This window comes from Coregonus clupeaformis, chromosome 17 (genome assembly GCF_020615455.1).
Source record: "Coregonus clupeaformis isolate EN_2021a chromosome 17, ASM2061545v1, whole genome shotgun sequence".
Taxonomy (NCBI): domain Eukaryota; kingdom Metazoa; phylum Chordata; class Actinopteri; order Salmoniformes; family Salmonidae; genus Coregonus; species Coregonus clupeaformis.
The window spans coordinates 32021284-32032001 of NC_059208.1; the positions used below are offsets into that span (position 1 = coordinate 32021284).

At 41.8% G+C, this 10718-nt stretch overlaps 1 protein-coding gene across 1 annotated transcript; it reads right to left on the reverse strand.

Annotated features, from left to right (window-relative positions):
• Positions 1-520: 520 nt before the first annotated feature.
• Positions 521-6627, reverse strand: LOC121586261 (G1/S-specific cyclin-E2). The gene is made up of 12 exons (XM_041902819.1): positions 6591-6627; positions 5530-5579; positions 5354-5414; positions 5220-5273; positions 4926-5074; positions 4675-4807; positions 4300-4446; positions 3622-3717; positions 3115-3255; positions 1379-1490; positions 1105-1262; positions 521-936 (listed from the first exon to the last, which is right to left on the reverse strand). Exons 2-12 carry the CDS (start codon positions 5541-5543, stop codon positions 859-861), a joined length of 1143 nt encoding a protein of 380 aa, XP_041758753.1. The 5' UTR covers positions 5544-5579; positions 6591-6627; the 3' UTR covers positions 521-858.
• Positions 6628-10718: the final 4091 nt, after the last annotated feature.

The following is a 10718-nucleotide window of genomic DNA, read 5'->3' on the forward strand; positions in this document are numbered from 1 at the left end:
ACTGGACAATTGAGTGGGAAAATGTTGCCTGGTCCGACGAATCCTGGTTCCTGTTGCGTCATGCTAATGGCAGTGAGGATTTGGCGTAAGCAGCATGAGTCCATGGCCCAATCTTGCCTGGTGTCAACGGTACAGGCTGCTGGTGTAATGGTGTGGGGAATGTTTTCCTGGCATACGTTAGGTCCCTTGATACAAATTGAGCAATGTTTGAATGTCACACCTTTTAAAATCCATACCCCGATGAATTCAGGCTGTTCTGGTGGCAAAGGGGGGGGTCATCCTGGTACTAGATGGGTGTATCTAATAAACTGTACCTAATAAAGATGGGTGTACCTAATAAAAAGTACATATAGTTAATGCCATACTCTGCAATTGATTTAAAGGAATAGAATCTTCCAGAAATACAATTCAGAACTCCTCAATAAAACCTCAAATTGTAATGTTCTGGTAAACTAATCAGTGGAATTTAAAATAATAAATAAAGTTAAAGATCAATCTAAGCACAAGTACCACAGGCCAATAAACCCATAATACTTTATTGAGGAAACTTGTCCTCATTCAAAACATTACATAAAAATAAAAAAAATCAAGTTCATATGCAAACATGTTCATTAAATGAGCTGGACATCCAGCTCAGGATCTTAGGCAAAACAGCCAGGTCTGGACCCTTGGTGCAAAGCAGACTAGTCATTCCTTTGGTCCCTGATAAACAGTCGATGCTTTATCAACCACGAACCATCTCCTGTCCTGTATTTGCCTATTTTAGAATATGACAGAGCCAGTCTGTAGACAGGCAGTGGGCTCTTTGCAGTTATCTTCCCAGTGTTAGTTTAGAGCTTCAGACCACTGTCTCCAGGCTCAGTGTGTCATGGGCTTCTCTGTGCTGTTGGGGGGAGTCAGGAACTGGTGCTCCAACTCCCTCCTCCTGGCCTCTTCCTGAAAAGAAAAGACACCAAGTGGTTGGCCAAAGCTTAATCCCAATTCACCAACAGAATCTTTCCACTACAACGTTGTTACTTACAGCAACCACATTGACATCCACAGTATGGAAATTGAAGAGATGATTTTTAACAGTCAATGGTGTCTGAGGTACTAAGTACTCACCAGCATGAGTAAGTAGCTTGAGTGTGTCTGGATGTTATGCCTGTCCTCAGAGGCTACTTTGATAAAGTCCTTCAGCTGTGCCCTGCCACACACAGCGACCGTATCCACAAAGGGAGCCATCCAGTCAGTAACACCGTCCAGGACATCCCACGTCAGACCTGGGAGAGCAAGATACAATAACAGTCTCCTCAGTAATCACATTGCATAAAGTCTCACATGTATATTTCATCCTCAACAGCAAAACAATAGATAAATTACTTGTGTAGTTTCTCACCTGATACTTTTTCTACCACTTCATACGGTAGGTAATGACATAACGCTGCCGCCGCCAGCACCCGATACTGGTAGTCCAATGAATTGATATTGAGGATGCACAGATCTAAGAGCTGAGAACAACAGGTACATTGTAAATATGTGCACTGTAGGTAATTTGACTGATTTGGGATCATGATACAGTGCCTTCAGAAAGTATTCATACCCCTTGACGTATTCCACATCTTGTGTTACAGCCGGAATTCAAAATTGATTATATATATATATATATATATATTTTTTACTCATCAACACAATACCCCATAATGACAGTGAAAATATGTTTTGAAATGTTTGCACATGCATTGAAAAATAAATACAGAAATCTCATTAAAATAAGTATTCACACCCCTGAGTCAATACTTTGTAGAAGTGCCTTTGGCAGTGATTACAGCTGCGAGTCTTTCTGGGTAGGTCTCCAAGAGCTTTGCACACCTAGATTTTGCAACATTTCGTTGATCATTGCTAGACCACCATTTTCAGGTCTTGCCATAGATTTTCAAGCAGATTTAAGTCAAAACTGTAGCTCAGCCACTTCGGAACATGGTCTTCTTGGTAAGCAACTCCAGTGTAGATTTGGCCTTGTTTTAGTTTATTGTCCTGCTGAAAGGTGAATTCCTCTCCCAGTGTCTGGTGGAAAGCAGACTGAACCAGGTTTTCCTATAGGATTTTGCCTGTGCTTAGCTCCATTCCCTTTCTTTTTTTAATCCTGAAAAACTACCCAGTCCTTAACGATTACAAGCATACCCATAACATGATGCAGCCACCACTACGGTTGACAATATGTAGAGTGGTACTCAGTAATGTGTTGGATTTGCCCCAAACATAACGCTTTGTATTCAGGACAAAAAAAGGTAATTGCTTTGCCAATTTTTTTGCAGTATTACATTAGTGCCTCGTTGCAAACAGGATGCATGTTTTGGAATATTTATTTATTCTGTACAGGTTTCCTTCTTCTCACTCTGTCAATTAGGTTAGTATTGTGGAGTAACTACAATGTTGTTGATCCATCCTCAGTTTTCTATCACAGCCATTAAATTCTGTAACCATTTTAAAGTCACCATTGGCCTCATGGTGAACTCCCTGAGCGGTTTCCTTCCTCTCCGGCAACTGAGTTAGGAAGGACGCCTGTATCTTTGTAGTGACTGGATGTATTGATACACCATCCAAAGTGTAATTAATAACTTCACCATGCTCAAATGTATATTTCAATGAAGGTGCCCTTCTTTAGGAGGCATTGGAAAACCTCCCTGGTCTTTGTGGTTGAATCGGTTTGAAATTCCCTGCTCGACAGACCTTACAGATAATTGTATGTGTGGGGTACAGAGATGAGGTAGTCATTCAAAAATCATGTTAAACACTATTATTGCACACAGTGAGTTCATCCAACTTATGTGACTTGTTAAGCAAATGTTTACTCCTGAACTTATTTAGGCTTGCCATTAAAAGGGGCTGAATACTTATTGACTCGAGACATTTCAGCTTTTCATTAGTTTGTAAAAACATAATTTCACTAAATCTCAATTTAATCAATTTTAAATTCAGGCTGTAACAACAAAATGTGGAAAATGTCAAGGGTTGAATACTTCCTGAAAGCACTGTAAATAGACACCATTTATCTCTATCGCTTTTCTCTAGCAGTAACTTGATTGGTGGCTAAAGGCAATCAACAAAGCCTGGTTCGGTGAGTAAACATACCCGTGTGACCTGTATATAACTCTCCTGAGAAAACTCAGGCAACAGAATATCACAGTCAGGTTGGTCTTCCAGTGATGCCATCTGGATCATGAGCTTCAGCCATACAACAACGGTCTCAGGACAAAGACTCCAGTTTAATGCCTGTTAAATGGATAAAAGGATAGAGTTAAAATATATCAACGTTTGTAGTTCACCTACTTAACTCCCTAAAGAACATTATCTGCTACCGTCCTGTAGGTTCTCACTCCAACCCTAATCTAGTGCACCCGATTCGAATTATTAGCTGGTTAATAAACTGAATCAGGTTAGTTACAACTGGGGTTGTTGGAGCAAAAGCCTACGGGAGGGTAGCTCTCCAGGAGGGTAGCACTCCAGGAACAGGGTTGAGAGCCCTGACCTATATAGTGCACTACTTTTGGCAAAAGCCATATGGGCCTATGTGGTGCCATTTGGGATGCAGACAGTGCGCTTCAAGTGAATAAACAAAGCTTTATTATGGTATCTAACCTTCAAAATGACCAGTTCCATTTGCAGAATCTCCTCCTCCATGCATGCCCCATCTGTTACATAGGCTAGCTCATGAAGCTTTGGAGGATACATTTCCTACAAGAGAAGAACAGTAGGGCATTATGCACCTTTCCACCAAAACAGAACTTAAGATCAGACTGAAATGTGAAAGCAGAACAAACATTTTCACCTTATCTAACCGATGGTGTCTGGCACCAGCTGATGTGGGCCATGTCCTGTGTGTACAAGCAAGTGTGTGAAGTGTGGGCTGTTTAAAGTTGGTGTGAAATTCCTTCTAGTTGGGCTGGCCATTAACAGGCCAATTATCTCATCTGACCACCAAGCCCAACAATAGGCTCGGACAACATTTTCCACTAGGCAAACAGAACATATAGGTCAGAGCAATACTTTTCCCTACATGCAAATGGAAGGTTAGAGAACACAGGAGAAGTACCAGGGGATTTCAAACTAGAGCAGGGCTCCCCAACCCAGTTCCTGGAGAGCTACCATCTTGTAGGGTTTCACGACAACCCTAATCTATCACAACTGATTCTAACAATTAGCTAGTTGATAAACTGAGTCAGGTTAGTTACAACCGAGGATGGAGAAAAAATCTACAGTACGGTAGCTATCCAGGAACAGGGTTGGGCAGCCCTGAACTAGAGAGTTCCATCTTACCTCTATTTTAGCTGCGATGAAGAGTGAGGTGATTCCAATAAGCTGCAGTCTGTCCTTATCAATGTCCTCCTGGATCAGCATGAACCGGTCGAAGTAGTCCTGTGCCAGGTAAAACGTCTCCCGATGAAGGGTGTAGACCTCACTCACCTAGAAACGAGAAACCATCAGAACATTTACATGGCTGCTATTATCACCACTAGCATCCTGTTCAGGGTGTGTACTACAAGTTGCCTCACACTACAGAAACAGAAGGCTTATTTATTTATCACCAATGACGTCTAAAGTCACCATCAAATCAAATACATTCAGGTCCACAATCAATATGAGTTCAGTCGCACAGATGAATTGTAAAACGTTCATGATTTTTGTACATACCTCAAGTAACCAGTCGAGGAGAATGGACCTCATCTTGGGCTGTATTCTGGGATGCAGCTGCGTGAAGTTATTGCTGTGTGTGTATTTCCGCTCCTTCATCAACATCTTATCCCACACTTCTGGACAACCCCAGCTGATCAACGCACATACAGTGTTGATTAAGCAACTGGACATACAAGGAATCAAAAAGGATAAACAATCATCAGTAGCACTGAGGTTCAAGAGTGCGAGACCATAGATGTCCAACTTACCTGAGGGGAAGAGGAGATGGCTGCACCACAATTTTTTTTCCAGACCTTAGGTCTTCGAAGTTAGACAGTTCACAGGCTGTCTCAACCCTTTTCTCAGGGGTTTTCACAAGAACGCAGGGGTTGCTGACTCCTTCAAGGACTAGCTGGTTCTACAATGGAAATAATCTTTGTGAGATTGAATATCACAGACATGTTCGACTGAGTTTGCTATAAAATAGTCTTAAAATATTACAGCTCATGGTATATGGGACATATTCAGTGAGTTTATTTTTGTTGTATTCTTTATGCGTTTACCTGAATCCCACTTTGACGTTTTGACAAGGGCTGACACTTCTTTTTGTTGCCTTGCTGAAATGAAAGAATGTACTGTATGTCAGACCACAATAATCATGAACTGAAAGTATAGTTGAAGCCAGAAAGTTCTGTACCTTTGTAATCTTGCCTTTCTGGATTGATGCATTTTCAGATTTTACCGTTTGCAAGCGACCACTGTAAATACAAATGTTCAAGGTATTAGTAAAAGAAAAATACTTGAAGCCACAACTTCAGCATTGATCATGTTAACAGTTCAATGAATGTATAGTTTGCCAGCCATCACCCTTACCTTCGTCTATACATTATGATTATATATGGAGTGTAAGCCTGCAAATGTTTCTGCAAAGGAAATATCAATCAACTGTTTATAATTATCTCACAGTAATGTTAGCTATATTTTACACACATTTTAAGAACAGAACATCAGCTACCTACTACAGTAGTAGCCATATCTTGATACAGTTCGATCTATTATTTACAGTACCCAGCTACAGTAACAGTAGCTAGCTACTAACAATGAAACTTCATTGACATCTGACTGCAGCTTTTGACCAAATCTGAAATGTATTGTTTAAACAATACATAACTAGTAAACCTAAGTATGACAAATATATTTGTTGTGGTAGCTTAGCTAGCTAACGTACTGTACTTAGCTAACCAATTTACTAAACACCATAGAAGTTAGCCTACGCGCCAACTTTCCTGAGCGCGTAATCTTGACACATCAAGTTCTACCCGTGAAATATGGAACTCCTACCCAGCTAGCCAACCCTAGTCTAGGATCATTTTCAAACGGATGCGTATTCTATTATTTTTAGTAAAGCAGTCCTGACCTTTAAGTTAACTACAATACATATACCACAGCATTGTTGAATACTCGTTTCTCTGCAAGTGGCTTTGACTCCCTCCAAAAGTACATGTAGCTAGCTAGTTACCGTATAGGACTGGGCAGAGCAGGCTATGTGTTAGAGGAAACAAGGTCAAGCTACACAGTAAAGTACCAGCCTAGGCCAACTAATTTTTATTTATTTATTGTCAGACCACAGAAACTGCATAACAATAAGTATCCACGTCTGGATTGTAATTATTATTTCATTAGCTAACTAGCTACCTTATTACAAACTTTGTTAGCTAGCTACTGTAGGTTACTTTTAGTTAACGTTGGCTCATTTCCAAAATCAGCACTAACGTTAGCTAGCTAGTTTTCAAACAGCACATATAAATGTGAATGGTCTCAAGATTAGTAAAATGCAACACTACTCAGTGCACATACTATATCCAAATGTATAGCTAGCTTTGCTCAACATAAGTTATATTGTTACATGCTAAGCGAGAGATATTTCTCCTTACCGGTGCTCAGTCGAAATGAATATGTTGTGGTCTTCTTCTGCTGTGGGTTTTATGGCTGACTACAACCCAAAAAGATGTATTGCTGCCACCAACTGGACGGGTTGAAAACCAAAACAAAGTGAAAAGAAAATCCATGTTTTATTTATTATTATTTTTATTTTTTTATTTTTTATTTCACCTTTATTTAACCAGGTAAACCAGTTGAGAACAAGTTCTCATTTACAACTGCGACCTGGCCAAGATAAAGCAAAGCAGTGCGATAAAAACAACAACACAGAGTTACATTTGGGGTAAAACAAAACAAAGTCAAAAATACAACAGAAATACATATAATATACAGTGTGTGCAAATTTAGCAAGTTATGGAGGTAAGGCAATAAAATAGGCTATAGTGCAAAATAATTACAATTAGTATTAACACTGGAATGATAGATGTGCAAGAGATGATGTGCAAATAGAGATACTGGGGTACAAATGAGCAAAATAAATAACAATATAGGGATGAGGTAGTTGGGCGGGCTAATTTCAGATGGGCTGTGTACAGGTGCAGTGATCGGTAAGGTGCTCTGACAACTGATGCTTAAAGTTTGTGAGGGAGATAAGTGTCTCCAGCTTCAGAGATTTTTGCAATTTGTTCCAGTCATTGGCAGCAGAGAACTGGAAGGAATTGCGGCCAAAGGAGGTGTTGGCTTTGGGGATGACCAGTGAGATATACCCGCTGGAGCGCAGACTACGGGTGGGTGTTGCTATGGTGACCAATGAGCTAAGATAAGGCGAGGATTTGCCTAGCAGTGATTTATAGATGGCCTGGAGCCAGTGGGTTTGGCGACGAATATGTGATAGGGAAGCTAACTTTATCTACCCAAATAAAAATAGTACATTGACAAAAACAAAACAAAACTCCCACTTCTTTCTTCCTTTCAAATCTCAATATCCCCTTACCAGGCTCTAGGGCCTGAAAGGGTGGTAAGGCTTGTGCCAATATTCCATGTAACTCCTCCGCCGATAAATATTTCAGTCCCAGGAACCGCTCCACTGCATCCACAATGATATCTTCCTGGACCTTCTCTCCACCTTGGCAGTGCCATTAATCGCCATACCTATAAAGTCCACCTTCTTAACCTTTAAAATGTCAGGGTCCTACTGGTGAAAGGCAACCCCTGCAGCCTGCAGTGAAGTCCTATCCACCACAATGGACTCTTCAGTAGCACCATTCAAACCTTCAACCCTTTTAACAGCTGCTGCATATGAAATGTTCTGGACAGCCCTGACTTTGGCCACCTCATTCTCTTTCACCGTTGTCGGGCAATCGAAATATGTAGCTTCATGGTTCCCACCACAATTGCAACATGTCATATTTTCCTCACTTTTAAAACACATATGATATGATATTTTCCACAACTTGGCTTCTCCCTTCTGCAAACACTTGAAACATGACCAAAAGCTTTACAATGATCACACTATATTAGTCTTGGGATAAATGCTCTGACTGTAGTTTATATACCCCAACTGCACTTGAGTAGGGAGAGACTCCATATCAAAAAACAAAAGAACAGATAGACTCCTCACTTTTTCACCATTCGATTCATCCGACGTGCATCAATGACTCCAGGAATATTTTATCTCTTCAAAATCAACTTCCCACGAGACACCAGATATAATCCCTTTAAGTGGTGCCCTGTTCGGAATAGACACACACTACACTTCAAATTTAACCAATCGGGTGAGACGCAACGCACGTTCCTTCTGATCCGCAGCAGCACAAAAAATAAAGAAAAGCCCGCCTCTCGTGATCCTCACAGCCTTCACTTTACTCAGCACTCTCTCCACCAGTTTGGATATCTCAAATGGTTTCTTCAAGATTGGTAATCTGCTCAACTGCTCCTCATTAACAACGTACTCCTACTAGATACGAAGGGACATTCTCATCACTGTACACTACTTTGCTCCGTTTTCCATTCTTTTGGACAATACTCAAATTCTCCTTGATTCTACCACCATTGGATTCAGAATCCACTTCATCGTCCGCTTCCGCCATCTTTTCCCCTGAATGTGTTGTGTTCGGCGCCAACAAGCTTTTATTATACACTGCTCACAAAAATGAAGGGAACACTAAAATAACACATCCTAGATCTGAATGAATGAAATAATCTTATTAAATACTTTTTTCTTTACATAGTTGAATGTGCTGACAACAAAATCACACAAAAATTATCAATGGAAATCAAATGTATCAACCCATGGAGGTCTGGATTTGGAGTCACCCTCAAAATTAAAAATGGAAAACCACACTACAGGCTGATCCAACTTTGATGTAATGTCCTTAAAACAAGTCAAAATGAGGCTCAGTAGTGTGTGTGGCCTCAACGTGCCTGTATGACCTCCCTATAATGCCTGGGCATGCTCCTGATGAGGTGGCGGATGGTCTCCTGAGGGATCTCCTCCCAGACCTGGTCTAAAGCATCCGCCAACTCCTGGACAGTCTGTGGTGCAACGTGGCGTTGGTGGCCCAGATGTGCTCAATTGGATTCAGGTCTGGGGAACGGGCGGGCCAGTCCATAGCATCAATGCCTTCCTCTTGCAGGAACTGCTGACACACTCCAGCCAAATGAGGTCTAGCATTGTCTTGCATTAGGAGGAACCCAGGGCCAACCGCACCAGCATATGGTCTCACAAGGGGTCTGAGGATCTCATCTCGGTACCTAATGGCAGTCAGGCTACCTCTGACGAGCACATGGAGGGCTGTGCGGCCCCCCAAAGAAATGCCACCCCACACCATGACTGACCCACCGCCAAACCGTTCATGCTGTAGGATGTTGCAGGCAGCAGAACGTTCTCCACGGCGTCTCCAGACTCTGTCACGTCTGTCACATGTGCTCAGTGTGAACCTGCTTTCATCTGTGAAGAGCACAGTGCGCCAGTGGCGAATTTGCCAATCTTGGTGTTCTCTGGCAAATGCCAAACGTCCTGCACGGTGTTGGGCTGTAAGCACAACCCCCACCTGTGGACGTCGGGCCCTCATACCACCCTCATGGAGTCTGTTTCTGACCGTTTGAGCAGACACATGCACATTTGTGGCCTGCTGGAGGTCATTTTGCAGGGCTCTGGCAGTGCTCCTCCTGCTCCTCCCTGCACAAAGGCGGAGATAGCAGTCCTGCTGCTGGGTTGTTGCCCTCCTACGGCCTCCTCCACGTCTCCTGATGTACTGGCCTGTCTCCTGGTAGCGCCTCCATGCTCTGGACACTACGCTGACAGACACAGCAAACCTTCTTGCCACAGCTCGCATTGATGTGCCATCCTGGATGAGCTGCATTACCTGAGCCACTTGTGTGGGTTGTAGACTCCGTTTCATGCTACCACTAGAGTGAAAGCACCGCCAGCATTCAAAAGTGACCAAAACATCAGCCAGGAAGCATAGGAACTGAGAAGTGGTCTGTGGTCACCACCTGCAAAACCAGTCCTTTATTGGGGGTGTCTTGCTAATTGCCTATAATTTCCACCTGTTGTCTATTCCATTTGCACAACAGCATGTGAAATGTATTGTCAATCAGTGTTGCTTCCTAAGTGGACAGTTTGATTTCACAGAAGTGTGATTGACTTGGAGTTACATTGTGTTGTTTAAGTGTTCCCTTAATTTTTTTGAGCAGTGTATAATTGTCAAGTCACATTGCGCATGTCTAGCCTAACTAGCTACTTATTCGAGTTCAGGAATGTTTTCCTCAAAAATACTTGTTATATTCTGTATTTATTTGTATTAATGTAATAGTATAAGTTAAAACTTTTGCCAAAATCACTAAATTACAACAGAACTGGAAATGAAAAGAAATAGCAAGAGTTTAAAATGTATTTTCCTCCTGTTCCAAAAGGTCCTAAACAATTTATTTAATGGTTTAACAAAGTCCATGTGCCTTTATCTTTCTGTCTTTGCTCAAAGCCATTTCAAGAAAGTTGTGTGAGTGCCCTCCCATCATAGGGTGGAGTCTCAGATTATGCTAACAAATGGGAGACAGACTACAATCGACAATATGCTTTTGGCTCAGAATGTAAACAAACCAGCAGAGAGCTGTCGTCAAGCCATAGCAGACTGTGCTGCCTGTTAGTGTGTCACTGCCGCTTTTGTTCTCCAATC

What these genes read in the sequence shown, in the direction of transcription:
- LOC121586261 (XM_041902819.1), bottom strand. An exon ending in TCCTCGACTGGTTACTTGAG is followed by an intron (nt 4,447 to 4,674) that starts GTATGTACAAAA and finishes TCTCGTTTCTAG; the next exon opens with GTGAGTGAGGTCTACACCCT. An exon ending in GTTATATACAGGTCACACGG is followed by an intron (nt 1,491 to 3,114) that starts GTATGTTTACTC and finishes TGTTGTTCTCAG; the next exon opens with CTCTTAGATCTGTGCATCCT.